The sequence below is a fragment of the Oryctolagus cuniculus genome, chromosome 5 (genome assembly GCF_051225735.1).
Source record: "Oryctolagus cuniculus isolate XC-2025 breed Fujian yellow rabbit chromosome 5, ASM5122573v1, whole genome shotgun sequence".
NCBI classification, from domain to species: domain Eukaryota; kingdom Metazoa; phylum Chordata; class Mammalia; order Lagomorpha; family Leporidae; genus Oryctolagus; species Oryctolagus cuniculus.
This window is the reverse complement of record NC_142871.1, coordinates 59,765,946-59,783,128: the sequence shown is the minus strand read 5'-3', so window position 1 is coordinate 59,783,128 and position 17,183 is coordinate 59,765,946. Positions and strand designations below refer to the sequence as shown.

The window sequence follows — 17,183 nt, the reverse complement described above, 5'->3', positions numbered from 1 at the left end:
AGCAAATGGAAGTTGTCTCTCTCTCTCTCTCCCTCTCTCTTTGTAATTCTGCCTTTCATATAAATAAATCTTTAAAAAATCATATAAATGAATTGTGAAGCTCCATTTGCTATTTTCCAGATTTAAAGGTGCTATTTTTATTTTCTCTGTAGTTGTAGTCTATTTTTGAGAATTAAATAAACATAGAAATATACTTGCTAATTGCTTTTAGTAATCTATACCCTACAAGACTGCTTTTAAATTGAAATGTAAGCTTCTTTTTCCCCTCCAAATCAAAGCTAATCTTCCCCCACCCAACCTCCTTCTCATTTTTTTCATACAGCAAATATTTTTTTTTTGACAGGCAGAGTGGACAGTGAGAGAGAGAGACAGAGAGAAAGGTCTTCCTTTGCCGTTGGTTCACCCTCCAATGGCCACCACGGCTGGCGCGCTGCGGCCGGCGCACCGCACTTATCCGAAGGCAGGAGCCAGGTGCTTCTCCTGGTCTCCATGGGGTGCAGGGCCCAAGCACTTGGGCCATCCTCCACTGTACTCCCGGGCCACAGCAGAGAGCTGGCCTGGAAGAGGGGCAACCGGGACAGAATCCGGCACCCTGACCGGGACTAGAACCCGATGTGCTGGCGCCGCAAGGTGGAGGATTAGCCTAGTGAGCCGGAGCGCCGGCCAGCAAATATTTTTTAAAGGGACATGTTGCACCCCCCTTTTCCTCCACTCCCCACCCCACCCCATTTCCTGCCTTTGTCGAGATCCTAGGTGCCTAACCAGACCCATCTTAACTCCTTGCAATGCAAACAGCAAAACAGACAAGCTGCACAGGGCAGCTATGAAACAGATATATCTAAGAGGAAAGTTCCCTGAGACTTCAAAGAGCTCCTACTCTTCGGCCAGCTGCCTTCCAGCCCCCTCCCCTGTGGTGGCAAATTCCCTCCTTAACCAGATAAAAACCTGAGTTCTAAACGCACCCAGCGTACAGTCTCTTTGCAAGAACAGACTGGCACCAACCTCTTCGCTTCCGATAAAGCAACCTGTCTCTTTTGAGGTCGGCTTCCATCTCCTTTTTCCTCCTTTCTTGGGGTAGGAAAGGCCAGAACCCCGAGCTATTCCGTACCTAACAATTTTGACAGCTGAACTGAATTCCAACAGTCTTATATATAGCGGTAAGAAAGCCAACAAAAGTCATGGAAATCTATTAAGATACCTTTCAGGAACAAATTGGCCAAACACCATTTTATTCGAATACAACTTGTGAGAAAACGCCCATCTTGTCCAGGGAGGTTTTTTGTCCTGAGTCAGGACAACTCTCTCACGGTGGGCTTTCGGGTCATTCTCTTCCATGCTGCTGAAAACCTTACCTTCTTTCAAGGCTCACAAAATCACCTCTAATTAATCGGCTATAAATCCGTAAGGCCCCCCAGGAAATCGCACAGGACATTTTGCAGCTTCGATGCTGCTTAGAAAATCCTCTGGAGCGAAGATTCAGCCACAGGAGGATTCCTGTCTTCCTCAAGGTGGCCAGCCACCTTCTGGTGCTTGTCAGGAAGTCTTTTTTTTTTTTTTTTGACAGGCAGAGTGGACAGTGAAAGAGAGAGAGACAGAGAGAAAGGTCTTCCTTTGCTGTTGGTTCACCCTCCAATGGCCACCACGGCCGGCGTGCTGTGGCTGGCGCACCGCGCTGATCCGAAGGCAGGAGCCAGGTGCTTCTCCTGGTCTCCCATGGGGTGCAGGGCCCAAGCACCTGGGCCATCCTCCACTGCACTTCCGGGCCACAGCAGAGAGCTGACCTGGAAGAGGGGCAACCTGGACAGAATCCGGCGCCCCGACTGGGACTAGAACTCGGTGTGCCGGCGCCGCAAGGCGGAGGATTAGCCTAGTGAGCCGCGGCGCCGGCCCAGGAAGTCTTAGCAGTGTGCCCGTGTCTGAGGGATTCTTTGTGTCCTTAGCTTTCTCTGGAAACACCTGGTTCCCCCTACAGCTTTCTGTGCCATGACCATGGCAGAGCCAGACGCATCCCTTGCACTAATATCCGAGATGGCATCTATGGGGGCTCTCTGGTCCTCGCTGTCCAGGGATGCACCATGAACAAGGGAGCCGTGAGCACACCAGGAGCGGCAGTGGGAAGTCAGAAATCCCTCTGCCAGTTTACAGCATCTGAGCGGTGTAGATGGCCTTCCCCAGGATACTTATTGATTTTTACAAGATGTATTTATGTATTTGAAAGTCAGAAAGTCAGAGTTGCAGAGAAAGGGGTGTGTGGGGGTGGGGGAAGAGAAAGAGGGTGAGAGAATATCTTCCATCTCCTGGCTCACTCCCTAGACGGCCTCAATGGCTGGGGTTGGGCCAGGCCAAAGCCAGGAGCCAGGAGCTTCCTTCATCCGGGTCTCCCACATGGGTGGCAGGGGCCCAAGCACGTGGACCATCTTCCGCTGCCTGCCCAGGCCATAGCAGGGAGTTGTCCGGAACTGGATAGGAGAGCTCCCTCCCCAGCAGAGCACTGCCGATGCCCGTGTACCGAGTGAACAGCACCAAGTACTCACTCAGTACCAGATTCCTAAAGGCAAAAAATACTTCCCCACCACCAGGCACTAAACGTATACTTTTCTTTCCTAACTAAAGAACTTTTTGGTCAGAGACTTCACTTTCCTCACCCCAACATTCTACAGTTTCGAGGAGATAGGCGTCTCAGAGGTGCTGGGCTCCTGGGAAGGGAGATTCCATTGGCTGGGGCCGGCTGACCTCAGGGTCAGCTCTTAGAAAGCAGTGAGCCTCGTAGAAGAGAAAACCGGACAGTCTCTGCTCTCTGCATCACAGTTTCTGTTTTACTTTATCTGCACCTGCTCCAAGCATTGCAGAGCAGGTGCAGCAGGCTGCCTTTCCTAAGAAAGGTCGCCCTCGGGGTGACCCAAGTCCTTAGCTTTGCTTGGTAAAGGAGAATCCACAATGAACTCAACTGATGCATTAAAGGCTACAGTTTGGCTTGAAGAGACCACGGTTTTTCTTAAAGAATCTTTATTCTTCAGATTTTTTGAATGAGTCAAAACATAAACAAAAGTGTCCTCCAGAGGATATGTGCAAATTGTCCAACTTACTAGGCTGTGAGGATTTTTTTTGAAATGTAATCTTATTTTTTTTCAAGATTTATTTATTTGAAAGGCAGATTTACAGAGAGAGGCAGAGAGAGCGAGCAAGAGATCTTCCATCCACTGGTTCACTCTCCAAATGGCTACAGTGGCCCGAGCTGAGCCAGTTCGAAGCCAGGAGCTTCTTCTGGGTCTCCCACGCGGGTGCAGGGGCCCAATGACTTGGACCATCTTCTGCTGCTTTCCCAGGCCATAGCAGAGAGCTGGATGGGAAGTGGAGCAGCTGGGACTCAAATCAGCACACATATGGGATGCCAGCACTGCAGGCAGAGGCTTTACCCGCTACAGCACAGCGCCAGTCCCAGGATTTTTTTTTAAAGATTTTTATTTTTTTATTTGAAAGGTAGTTACAGAGGGAGGGAGAGACACGGAGATCTTCCATCTGCTGGATCGCTCCCCAGATGACCATAACAGCTGGAGTTGGGCCCATCCGGAGCCAGGAGCCAGGAGCTTCTTCCGGGTCTCCCATGTGGGTGCAGGGGCCCAAGCACTTGGGCCATCTTCCACTGCTTTCCCAGGCCATAGCAGAGAGCTGGATCGGAAGTGGAGCACTGTCACTCTAACTGGCGCCCATATGGGTTGTCGGCATTGTAGGCGGAGGCTTAGCCTACTACGCCTTAGCCTACTATACCAGTGAGGATTATAAAGTTATCATTAAAAATATCTGGAACATGTCATAAATTTCCCAATAATATGCTAATAACGGTATGTAATACGATCTGGGAAGTTTTATGTATCAATTTAGCACCCAAAACAGTACCATACAATTCTGGTTAGCCAGAAAATCTCTTTCACCTCTTTTCAGAAAACAAATCTAAATGCTGGATACTCTAAATGTAAAGGTAATTTCAACAAAAAAGCCATCCTCCTGGTGGGACGCCACATACATCAGTGGCCTTCGAATCGCAGGCTCTGAGGAGTGACCCTCACCTGGCGCTCAGTTCCACAGCCCTGAGGCTCACGTGCTGCAGGCCCGACTGTCAGGACTGTCAGTGCGGCCCTCCCCCTGCACTGCCCTGGAACCCAGCGGACACGGAGCCACCCAGCCACGTCCTTACAGAAGTGGAGGGACAAAGGGAAATACACATATATTGGTTCCAGGATGCGCAAGAGTCTCTTTCTCCTACCAGTGAGACATAGTAAGTTCCAGTTAGAGAAAGCATCTGCTAAGTTAAAACATTAAGGTCTGCCCAGTCTTGCCTGTAACAACATTAAGGTCTGCCCAGCCTTGCCTGTAACAAACCTCCGAGTTAGCGAGATGGCTGGCCAGCCTTTCAGATGGTGGTGGTGGTGGGGACTCTCCGGATGTTCTGAATGTTTCTGTCACCGGGCAATTGTTACACATGCGACAGATCCACCAGGTGACATCTTAGCATCTGCCGTGGCACTGACAAGCCACAGAACTACTGAGTACCCTCTGTGATTTAAACAAATGAACCAAAAATATTATTCAAATGTAAAATGCTCTCTTTTTAATTACTAAATTAAGAAAGTTAAACAATTAAAAAATGTAAACTCACAAATGAACCATAACAAAAAAAGGAATTAGGACTTCAGAGTTGCTATTCAGTATTAAAGACTCGATAGAAATAGGAGTTTCGATTTGTTGTTGTGAAACATAAGGAGTTCAAGGTTAGTACAAACAGCAACTGAAAATGGCATACTTTTCTGTGCATCCCCACGAGATGTAAACTAGTGCATAGTCATTCCACTGGAGAACCTTGGACTTGCAGGAAGTCATTCGTTAGCCAGGACAGGATGGTTTGCTCGCTCTTTCACAATGGAAAATGCAACACCCCCCCTCCCTCGTCTTTCTTGTAAGTTTTAGTTGCATGAGAAAGTTGAGCAGGTTGTCTTCACTACAACGCTATGGGTTTTAGACCATTTACATGTGGTTACAAAGTTTATTAAATAAAAAAAAAACATTCGAAACATTTCAGCATTCATATTTTTATACAAGAAGTCTGTGTGGTATCCGTCTTCCAGTTCCCTTAGTAGTATTGGCTGTTTGTTTAAATAAGCTCACTTTTCAGTTTCAAGGGAAAAAAAATCGCAGTGAGTTGAAGCAAATACCAGTAACAGAACTTGCGAATTCTTAAAAAGAGTCAAGATAACGTCCATGTACAGGGATAGTCGTGAAGGAAAAAAGCACAATCCAAGTGAAGAAAAAACAAAAAGAACATGCTTTGCAAAATCCAAAAAAATGAGACCACTGGCTTTTAGAATATCAGTTCTTTTCGATGCTGATTGTGTAGTCAGATCCTCCCTGTGGGTCCTGCAGCTGTGGGTCCCGGGCTGGCCATGGTCTTACATTAGCACCCACATGATATATGTACAGGGACATACATTATATGTATTTGTATTTATAAAAAAGAACAAAAAAACCCAAACACCTGTCCCGATTGGTTTTTGTTAAAACATGAAAAAAAATTTTATTGTTTTAGACAAAGAGGCCACTTTTGGAAAATAATACTTTTTTTTTTAGTTGAATCAGGTGAAGACAGAGTTAAAATCACATAGGATTTGCATTTTAAAAAAAGGAAAGCACTAGGATTGTTGGCACTGGAGTAACTATTTACACTGAACAGAGGTTTGGCCTTTTACATGACATCGATACAATGCATTTTCCAAAGTCTGAGAATTAACAAGGTTCTGTCTCATATGCTTCACAGAGGAGGTTCGGATTTGGGGACAAGTGTCATTAATGAGGGCCATGGAAGTTCGTCAGCCTCGGAGTCACATGCAATCTGATCCTGGACGGTTCTCGCTGCGCCTGCTCGGGGCAGCTGGCTACAGAATTGAAAGCTAAGGGGGAGGGAGGGGGAAGCCTCTGGGACAAGGCCTCTCTCTGCAGACCTGGGTCTTAGAGGTTTTCACCAGGTTGATACTGGGGCTCTGTGGCCGTAAAGTAGTCTTCCAGGAAGCTCTGCAAGTACTCAAAAGTGGGGCGCTCCTCGGGGTCCTTTTTCCAGCAGTGGATCATGAGCTCGTGCAGAGAGATGGGGCAGTCCTGCGGGCAGGGCATCCTGTAGCCGCGTTCCACCTGCTCCAGCACCTCCCGGTTGTTCATGCCTGCGAAGACAGGGGCAGTGAGAGCGGGCACCTCCGGGCTGCAGGCCCGACACTCCCCCTCCGCCTGCCGGGAGCCACCTCACCCAGCCTCGGGACCCTGCCCTCTGCGGGACACCACGCCACTGGGAAGGAATGCAGAACCGAACATGAGAAACCACGGGGACACAAAAGGCAATGTACTGATGACTGCGTTTCTCTCACATTCTAGAAGGGGCAAAACTGTGTGGTGGAAAGAAAGTGCATCAGTGGGTGCCAGGGAGGAGGGCAGGAAGGCTCGAGAAGGGGCGGGAGGGGTGATGGAGATGCTCTATTCGGGGCCAGCAAACTCTCTCTGCAAAGGGTCAGAGAGTAAATATTTAATATGTGTGGTTTTGTGGGCTGCATACAATCTCTCTCTCTCTCTCTCTCTTTCGATCCCCCCGCCTCCAACTTTTAAACATATACAACACAAAGACAGGCTGGGAGACAGCCCCAGCCCCTGGGTGATGGTCTGTTGACCCCTGTTCTGGGCCCTGTACCTGGTGCTGTGAATGTTTATGTTTGTCAAGACGCCTGGATTGGATTCCTAACACTGCTGACTTTCATTGTAAGTAAGTGACATTTCAAGGAAGCTGATACAAACGTATGCATAAAGCAGACAACCCTCCACCGCCACCCCCGAGGAGGGCACACTGCCCCTCGCTGACAGCAGCTCTGGGTTCTGCTCAGGAACGTCATCACTTCATTTCCCCGTGTTCTGGCTCGGCCCTCCTGCCAGCATGGCTGGGCACCATCTGGCCTGCTGACTCCACACTGCACTCAGGGTTGGTGACTTTGACAGGGAGGCAGGGTGTTTCTGAAGACCTCAGCCAGGCCATCTATCATGTGACACCTCTTTGACCCTCTGGGGAGCCGGCTGGCAGGCTGCATGGTGGTGGAGGCGGCAGTAGCAGCAGCAGCAGCAGCGGCGGCGGAAGCCATGGTGGGAGACCGCGTTGAATGCCTTGACCCCTGTCCTGACTGATGCGGGCAGCCCTCTCTAGCTTTCCTTTGCCTTTTCGCTGTTAGGGCTTCTGCCATCTCTCCACCAAAACCTCGCCTGCTCCGGCTGCTCCTTGGCCTTGAGCCTACACTCTGGAGTCTTCCCCAATGTTTGACTTGGTTAATTTACAGAAGCAAGAATCGGCTTCCAAGACCATAGGGAAACCAGGAATTCTTCCCCCACCGCTCAGGGTTCTGACCAGCAGGACAACACAACATATGCATGGAGCTGGCTCCCGTCTGCGGGAGGTGGCAGGGCTGCTGGCTGGAGCCTCGTCAGCGTGGTCAGAGCACAGGGTGCTGGCCCCAGAGCGCATCTGCTCCCTGGGGAGGGGACGCTGGGCTTTTTGGATCAGTCGCCACTTTCCCTGGCTGTGCTGTTACTTTTGGAGCTGCCTGGCTCCTGGCTCTCAACCATAGCCCTGTCAGTCACCTGCTTGTCCAAACCCTTTTACGAGGCTTCCTGACTCTCTGCCATGCCATTTCTCAAAGTGATAAAATCTGTGCATTCTTTCCATTGCGTTGATGCAGCCCTTTGCTTTAATTAACTGTGAAATGACCTCACTCACATGTCAGGCCGACCGCTCGTTCTGAGACAGTCACCCGTGGCTCTCGCCTCTCCAGGCATCGTCTGCAGGTGGGTGCTCCAGGGTAGGGACACCAGCTGCATACATCCTTGGCTCAAATCCTCTGACTGCTGAGAGCTCAGGGGGTGGGAGGGAGCTGGAAGCACCCCCACCCCAGGAACCCACAGCTGCTCGGAGGGCACAAGGCAGCCTTTCCTAGCAGTCCTCTCCGCAGACAGGGTAGGGGACATGGTGTCCCTGCACCTGCCCATCCTCAGGGCCCAACCCCAGCAACCTCTGAATACCAGAACTTTTGTGCAGCTCCATAGGCACCAAACTGATCTCACTGACCTCATCAGAACCCGACCTGGAGAGAAGCTGTTTACTGCTTCCATGAGAGTGCAGATACCTGTTGATCCCCCAGACTGTCCTGGGGTGTGGCGTAACACCAGGCACATCTGGTCCCACGGGTTTTGGCTGGGCAGCCCTGGCATGAGCCAACAGCAGTCTCCACTGCCCAGCCAGCCCGGAAGGGTTAGGAAGAAAGTGCAGTCACATGTCACCAGGGGCTTCCCCAGTGTTTGCTGCACCACACATTTTAGGCCAGTCCTGAATTCCTGATGTTTCAGAAACCACAGATCCTGACCCTGCAGAAACTCCCTTCTAGCCATCTCTGCCAGGAGCCCAGAGGAACTGGAGGAAGGACCAGACTCTCAGGAGTGTGACAGGCCCTTCTGCAGGTGGCTCCACACCACCCACCCCCCCCACCCCCGACACCAATGCCTCTGAAGGTTTTAGTCTGACTGTGAAAATCTCCATCCAAAACGGCATGGTGGAGTTGAATTAATCACTGACTCTGCTATTGCTCTGCGGAGCTGATGTCTGTAAATGTTTCATTTCATTAAAAAACAAACTACTCAAATAGCAAGATTTCACTTTTTTAAAATTCTTAAAATTCAATCTCTGCCAACGGAAAGTTTAATTGGCCGCTTGGGTCGAGCTCCTTTTTCCAGTGCTCCAGCCCAAGCTTCACACACACAGCAGATAAGGCCACTTGAACTTCACTGAGCACGCTGCCTGCCAGGTGGGGGATGGAGCTGTGACCACGCCCACGCGCTCTCCACTTCCTTTCCGGTCTGCACCCCTCCCCGCTTCCCCTCACCTCCTCTTTCTCTTCTGCCCAGATCTCTGCAAGCAGGGGTGGGGGAGAGCTGAGCTTATGTAAGCAATTCCATGCACGGAGCCAAGCAGAAACACACCAGTGGCAGCCCTGCCAGAAGAGTGGGCTATCTGACACGGTACTTGGCTGACAATGACAACTGGAACGGGACTTGCTCTTTTCCAACATCCATGCGCCAGAACCCACACAGGCTGACCTGCGGACCTGGCACCTACACGGGGTACCCTGTGACCATGAAGAAATACCCGCTCAGCAAGGCCAAGCCTGTGTGTAACAACAATAGTGCAATAAATGAGTTGTGCTAATATTTGGAAACATAATGTCCTCAGCTATAAGAACTTTGGAAATGGCATCACTTCAAGAATTTCTACTTCAGCCAAATGGATTTTATTCTTCACACTACTCTAAAGATGGGATGGGCCCATTTTTTTTTTTTTTTTTTTTTTTTTTTTTTTTTTTTTTTTACTGCTATCACACTTTGGTTGGAAGAAAAACCATGACTTCCTCTCTTTTAGCCACTTTCCCCCAAGGTGTTGGCTTTGCCTAACACTGGGGAGTGCGGGGGAGCCAATCGGAAGGCGATACAGGTCTCTGGGGCCCAGGACGCTCAAGAGAGAGACTTGGGCACATGGAGATCTTAGCGAGAAGAGGGCTTAATTGCACTTTTTTTTTTTTTTTTTTAAAGATTTATTAGAAAGGCAGAGTGACAGAGAGACACAGGAAGAGAAACCTTCCATCTTCTGGTTCACTCTCCATTGGCCAGGGCTGGGCCAGGTTGAAGATGGGCCAGGAGAGCCTCTTCTGGGTCTCTCACATGGGTGCAGAGACCCAAGGATTTGGGCCATCTTCCATTGTTTTCCCAGGCCATTAGCAGGGAGCTGGATCAGAAGCGGAGCAGCCAGGACTCGAATTGGCACCTGTATGGGATATTAGCATCACAGGTGGAGCCTTTACCTGCTACACCACAGCGCCAGTGCCGGCCCTAATGTGCTTCTGAGAAAGTGGACAGGCTGGGGAGAGGGTGCCAGGGATGGTTTTCACAGAGATTTGAAGACATGGTGTGAAGCACATTTTAGGGAAATTGCTGTTTTCTGAGCTGTCCATGAACTCATCAGGTCCCCCCCCCCCCCCCTTTTAGGGAGGAAATAAAAATTGCTTTCATTGGAGGAGCACTGAAACATATGCATTGGTCGCAGGGGACTTGACTTCCCTGGGCTCAGTTTCTCCATTTGTCAAACAATAACCTCAAAGCCGGTCCTGTGGCATGGTGGGTGAAGTCAATGCCTGTGGCATCAGCATCCCATATGAGCACAGGTTCAAGTCCGGCTGCTCCACTTCTGATCCGGCTCCCTGCTAATGTGCCTGGGAAAGCAGCAGAAGACGGTCTGGGTGCTTGGGCCCCTGCACCCGCGTGAGAGACCTGGAAGAAGCTCCTGGATCCTGGCTTTGGATTGGCGCAGCTCCGGCCGTTGTGGCCACTGGGGGAGTGAACCAGTGGATGGAAGACCTCTCTCTCTCTGTCTCTACCTCTCTGTAACTCTGCTTTTCGAATAAATAAATAAATCTTTTTTTTTTTTTAAAAAATATTCTCAAGGTTCACTGTGCTTTCAGCTGCTTGATAAAAACTGTCTTATGTGACCTAAGATGGATCTCAGAGAGGCCGTAACTGCACAGCCAGAGATATGAGCCATTCCCTGATCAGGTCTGCACCAGCATTTAGCTTTGGGTTGCAAGAGCCCAGATTTTTATGCCTTGTGAACAATTAAATACTGATGGGATGGGTGTTTAGGTTATCAGATATCCAAATCGCCTTTGCAAACGGAGAGGAAAATCAAAGGAGTCTGTGTATCTGGCCTCCTTCTGCGGCTCCTCTCCCGCTCGGCCAAGCACTGTAAAAGCCCCTCTTGCTTACTAGGCTGCTGCGGGGTGCTGCGCTAGTGCTGCGGGGAAGGAGGGGGTGAGCTCATGGTGCTTGCTCAGCACAGCCTGCGCCACGGCAAGTGCCCGCGTGATCAGCCGCCTGCGCGCTCTGGTTATCAGAGGGCAATAACCAGGGGGCTGCAAGTTAGGTCTGCAGATAGGATCAAAGTAAGAATTCTAGGCAGTGCACCGCTGATCAAAGAGTATGGCTGGAAATGAAGAAGTGATCTCGAGAGGGCACGAGGAGGATTCGTTTTGTTTCTCTCTGCCCGTCCGACCGGACAGCCCAGGCAGCTGTGTTTATTAAGCCTAACGCAGTAATAAATACAGAAATGATGGGTACTCGGTGCCGCAACACACGAAGGTTATTTACAGCTGATGACGCAGTATCATAAAGGGCCCCTTTGTCCCAGCAATGGAGACGTGTAAGAGAGGCTGAGCGGCCGTTAGGAGGGCCGGGATCCCTCACAGCTGGGAAGGCGGGGCAGAATGCAGATGCCCACGCCGTCTGCTCGTGGGTCACACCGGCCAAGCGAAGCCTTACAGGGGTGGTGGCTGTGTGACCCCTGGGCATCCAGGCTGGATTCCTTCTCCATCACTGCGAGCTCAGGCAGAGCCCCAGCGAAGGCAGGGGACCCTGCATCCTCGGCTGGGGTGAGAGGTTTCATCTTGCTCCCCACCCTCCTCCCAGGCCGTGACGAATGCGTTCCTGCCGGTGTGCGCAGGCTGAGCATACAGGAATTTGTGCCTGTGGTTCGGGGCTCTACGGCAGAGGGAGGAGCGGGGTGGGACTGGTCTCTCCGTGATGAAGGCACTCCTAGTTTCATAAACTGCCCTTGCCCCTTGAAGTCATTGTCAAGTGACTGGCTGTGTGCAGGCCAGTCCGGCAGCTGTCACTTGCTGGGTGACTGGTGATAAGTGTGGACTGCTTCAGAGAACCGTCCTGCTCCACCAGAGCCTGCCAAACACCCATGGCAGGTGTCCAGTTCCGAGCAAGGGCACAGGATGGCTGGGGCACTCTGCCGTGCGTGGTGCAGGGACCTGGCGCTTCCACGGCCCGCGGGTCAGTTTCCCAGAACAGCTTTGCGGCCGGAGGCCACCTTGTGGCTGCAGGACACAGTCCACCTCCACGTGATGATGATGGGACAGAGAGACAAGGCTTTGCAGGCCATGGGGGCAGATCTGAACATCTTCTTTCCCACATCTCATGGACCTTTTTTTGGTGACTCTTTCTCTTGCCAGTCCTTACGGAGAGACTCCTAGGGGACAGACACGGTGCTGGGCACTGGGAATACACAGAAGCAGCTGCCTTCCCTCTCAGAGCAGGCAGAGCTACTGGGGGAAAGACTAAGACCTAAAGGGGTGCTCCAACAGACAAGGAGCAGAGCGCCACGGCAGCAAGCCGAGGGGTAACCCCTGGGGTCTGCATGTGGGGAAGGCCTCTCCCTGGAGGCCTTTGAAGGACTCTGAGGCAGACGGGGAGCCAAGGTGAGACACTTGCACGCTCACGAGACATCTCTTGCACGTGATGGGCGGGGGTGGTGAGAGAGAAACCGTAAGTCAGATCACGTCTCCTGTCCACAGTCCACCTTGCTAAGTTGTAAAAGCTAAAGACCTAATAATGACCTGGGAAGGCCCTATTGGATCTGCTCCAGGGCCCCTTGTACCTCCTGCTCCCTTCACTCCCGCAACACTGTCCTCTGGTGATGCACCTGCCACTCGCCCTTCTTCCTGTGGGAAGGCTCTGCCTATCGCCACTAACATCCCCCCACCCCCAGCTCAGCCTCCCTTGGTTCAGTTCTGTACTCACACAGCAGCTTCCCAGGCATGGCCCCCTTTGCCACCCACTCCTGACAGTCTGTCTCCCTTCCCTGTTTCATTTTCTCTCTACTCATCACCAGCAGCCAACATTCAACATATTTTGTGTATTTATCTTTGTTGTGTTTCCTTCAAGAAGAATGAAAGTTCGTGAAGATAGGAATTTTCATCTGTTGGTTTACTGCTAGAATTCTGGTGCTCTGGACAGTACTTGGCATACAGTAGGCGTTCAGTAAAGACACATGAAGAGACCCAAGGAAAATGCTGATGAACGACCACGCAAAATTAAGCTTCCAGAGTTTATCTGGAAGGCAAAGGAAAGCCCTTGGTGTCTTCAGCGAGGAGCCTGAGATAACTCAGTCCATTTTCGAGGATGATAACTCTGCCAGGGACAGGGACAGGGACAGGGACAGAATGGCGGTGGTGCATGGGAGGTGGAAGTCCTACAAAGAGGTCACCACACAAGTGGACGACAGCTTGACATGGGCAGTGGAGGTAAAGGCAGAGAAGAGTCAGATGTGAGACGTTTTGAAGGCAAAAATATCATGCTTTTTATGCATCAAGCCCAGAAAACTGCTTTTACTCAAGTGTTTTGACTTCTTATATACAATAATCCATCAGTATAAAGCCTCTTCTAATCTTGCTGCAAGGAACAATTTGAATCCTGGTGTAGAGAAAAGCAAGCTAGACCGCAATGCTGAGAAGGCGTCAGGTCAGGCTGCTGGCAGGCAACAGGTGCACGGAGCCAATCTTCGGATCCGCGTCCATCTTTGTGCCACGCCTTGGAAGCAACCTTCCCCTGTGGTCAGGGGGTGCGGCTCCTCCTCACTGCCTCCCTGCTCTCCTCAGCCTCACAGGTCAGTATTTGATGTGCGGCTTCAAGGCTCTCATCCAGTCTTCCCTTTTATCCATTCCTCTCACAAACCTCGCTAACTAACCAACCGATCCGAGGTTTTATTGTTTCCTAGTCTACTTCCCCTTCATCTGGTCACATCTCACATCTTCCACACTCATTCCTTCTCTGAGGTCCATTTCTGGACTCTCTCCAGCGCTGGGCAACAACAGCTAGGAGTTTTTCATGAAACTTCCTTTTAAGCTACGTCTTCCTTCCCCACCTCATTCGCACCTAGCAGCCAAGTACCTCTCCTGTGAGTTTAAAGGTGGCAGAAGGCTACTGTCAGGCACCTAACACCTTGAAAATACATTCTAGCCAACCGAGAAATTATCACCTGTAGAATGGGCGTGTTTGGCCTAGTGGTTAAGACGCAGGCATCCCATGTTGGAGTACCTGGGTTCGATTCCCGGCTCTGGCTCCTGACTCTAGCTTCCTGCTAATGCAGACCCTGGAAGGTAGTTGGTGAAGGCTCAAGTAGTTGGGCCCCTGCATGCATGTGGGAGACCTGGATTGAATTCTCAGCCCTGGCTTCAGCCCAGCTCAGTCCCAGTAGTTGTGGCATTTGGGGAATGACCCAGCAGATGGGAGTTCTCTCTGCCCATTTATATCTGTCTCCCTGACGCTTTGCTTCTCAGATAAGTAAATTAAAATGTAAAAAAATGTAGGATGGATGTCATTATGGACAGAGATGGTGGTCTGTCCTGGGCTAGGACCAACAGGCTCAGCCTCAGGGCAGGAGGGGTGAGAAGCGACCCCCGGGCCCACACTGATGGACGTGGCCACACAACCACCAGTGAGAATGTAGAGCGAGGTCCTTCCTTTCACAGAGATACCTGGATGAGGCTTTGGGAAACTGCTTGTTCCTTCAGAACTTTTCTCCTTCATTAGGATGATAATCCTGTAACTGGAACCCCTCTGAAAAAGCTTCTCCCTCTAGAAACACCTTCTGTCACATTCAGGAGTCCAGTTAAATATGCTTATAGCTGTGCTGTAAGCACACAGCCCTCTCTCCACACCCCTGCAGAGCCAGGGGCTGCCATGAAAGTCCCTATATAGTAGCCGTGGTTCCCTCGCACCACTGTGCGCAGCCAGCCTGGTGCAGTTCTCAAGGCAGATCCATTGCATGCGGTGCCCCCACACGTGTGCCTCTGGCTCCAATCTTAAGAGGCAAGTTGGGGCCCACCATGGGGACATTCAAGCTGTCTTCCACTTAAGGATCATCTCCTCCAACAACAAATGAGTGACCAAACCCGGCTGATTTCTCCCCAGGTCTGACACCTCTCTTTCCTGTCTGTCTGTGAGCGCCAGGGTTGCAGGGGTGAAACTGATAGATGTGTTCACTACTCTCTCCAGCTCCCGGGGCGGTGCCTCGCCTGCCCAAGGCAGGAACCACTCCAGGTTCTTGTTGGGAGTATGGGCGTCCTAGCTGTACCATTTCCCAGGCAGGACAAGACGCCTGGCACAGCCTGCCCTTACTGAAGCCACACTGGACGAAGCTGTAAAGTGAGGCTAATTTCCTCAACGCTAAAACCAAACACACACCTGCCTTCCTTTCCTGCAGCTTCTACCTCCAGCCCTTCTGTATTGGCTTCCGAGTGACACCCCCAGCCTCCCCCACCCCCACCAACAAAGCGCCTTTGGATTCCTGGAAGGGGAAGGCTTCACAGAACCGCAAAACAACCTTGACCTTCCCCCATTCTCCCAATGGCACTTAACACAACGACTGACCAGGGGAGATCAGAAAGGGATTAGTTCAAAATGCAGACGATAAAAAAAAAAAAAAAAAAAAGGAGGTGCCTTCACATCTTCAAAACCCCCGAGAGCCCTGCACATTTTCTCCTCTCCAGAAGCGAATCAAAAACACCCACGCAGCCTCCAGCCCCTCCCGCCGGCGCCCTGTGCCGGCACTGCAGGGCCGGGGATTTTGTCAATTTTGTCTCGGTGCCAGTCCCGCTCTGCCAGGAGTCCTGGGGCTGCGGTAGCCCAGAAAGACATCCTCTGTACACGCACTCCTCTGCATTCTCGGAAGATGACCAGACACCATCATAAGAAAGGAACAAAGGGATTACAAATTAATCTGCTCTGGCTGGCTCCTCTGACTGCCGAGATACGATTACAAACCCAGGATTTGCAAGAGACCTACATTCCTCATTAATCTCTCCTATCGTTTCCATCGCCGTTTTTTTTTTTTTTTTCTTTTTAGCTCCTTTTTTAGGCAGGGAGTGAGGGGGAGCTACGTGCTTCCTTCACTCAGCAGTAACTGAAAAATATGTCCTTAACATTTCAGAAAGTAGATCGTGCCTGCGCTGTAACCACTAAAGCGTAGAGGTGAAATGGCACGAGTGTCCTTCACGCCCCCATCTGCCTAAATTAATGAATTTAAGCATAGAGGAGAACCCAAACCAGAGGTTTCTTTGCAGAGCACGGAATCTGATAAGCCAGGAAAATTCCAAGCGCTAACGATCTCCAGCTCTTTATATCCCACCAGCTTTTGTTCTCTCCCATCTTGCCTGCTCAGCAACAGGCAGTGAGTTTCTCAAGTGCAATTCACACGTGCCTCTCGGTCCCTTTGGCCATCTGGAGCCGGGGCCTGCAGAGAGAGCAGGTCCTGGCATCTCCCTGTCGGCTTTGCTCCGTGGCGCACTGCTGCAGGGTAACCACAGAGCAGCGGGGGCTTTTCTCCTTCTCTGTTTGGGCGGAGGCTGTGCTGGTGACCTTTCTGCTCCGGGAGCCACAGACATGGGCTCCTACTGAGAGTGGAGAGAGCCCCTCCACCGTGACGGACTGCCATATTCACCCGGGCTGCTAATTACATCAAAGCCAGCACACGGTTCCTGGTGGCTGCTTGTCTGCTCCTGGTGTTGCGGCTCTCTGGTTAGAAGTAGGGTTGGGGCTGAGAAAGCCAGCTGGGTGAAGTTTCCCCAGGGAAGGCTGAGAAAGCATCCCTATCAGAGGCCCGTGTCCAGGGGTCCTGCTCTTACCTGGGTATGGCACTCTCCCTTTGGTGACCAGCTCTGTGAGTAAGATTCCAAAAGACCACACGTCAGACTTGATCGTGAATCTCCCGTACAGGGCGGCTTCGGGGGCCGTCCACTTGATGGGGAACTTGGCGCCTGCAGGAACGGACACACGGTTACTCGTCAGGGAGACAGCAGCACACGGGGTTTGTGGCAGGGGTAAGGAAAGGAGAAGACACTGTCCCAGGGGCAGGTTTAGCAAAGAGTGTGACAGGAGTGGACTGTGACTGAGACGCGGGGTCTAGTCCTGACACTGTGACCTTAAACACATCAGTTTCATTTTGGTTTTTCCATAAGAGGTGGACTTCACAGTCCTTTCATATGAACCTCAATAAAGGCAGGGCGGGGTGGGGCTTGCGGCTCTGGTTTCCTGAACTCTGACCTCACCAAGTGCCGTAGGTTTCATCCGGAGCGCAGCGAAAGTTGTGACTTAGAGAACCGATTTATGCATGTTTCTTTGGCTTTGAAATAATGCTACCTTACTAACGACACAGAGGAGTAAGCCACGGTGCTACGCTCGCGAACCCTCTGACATGTAAGATCAGAGCTTGCGCTTAG

At 51.2% G+C, this 17,183-nt stretch overlaps 1 protein-coding gene across 6 annotated transcripts in view; it reads right to left on the bottom strand.

The window, feature by feature from the left end:
* Positions 1 to 5,539: 5,539 nt before the first annotated feature.
* The window catches only part of FYN (FYN proto-oncogene, Src family tyrosine kinase), a 229,125-nt gene continuing 217,481 nt past the window's right edge, over positions 5,540 to 17,183 (bottom strand). For all 6 annotated transcript variants that reach the window (XM_008263382.5, XM_002714927.6, XM_089333786.1 and 3 more), the window contains 2 exons: positions 16,590 to 16,721; positions 5,540 to 6,209 (listed from right to left, as the gene is read on the bottom strand). In XM_008263382.5, coding sequence (XP_008261604.1) covers positions 6,001 to 6,209; positions 16,590 to 16,721 — 341 coding nt within the window. In that variant the 3' untranslated portion in view covers positions 5,540 to 6,000. The remainder of the gene's footprint in view (positions 6,210 to 16,589; positions 16,722 to 17,183) is intronic.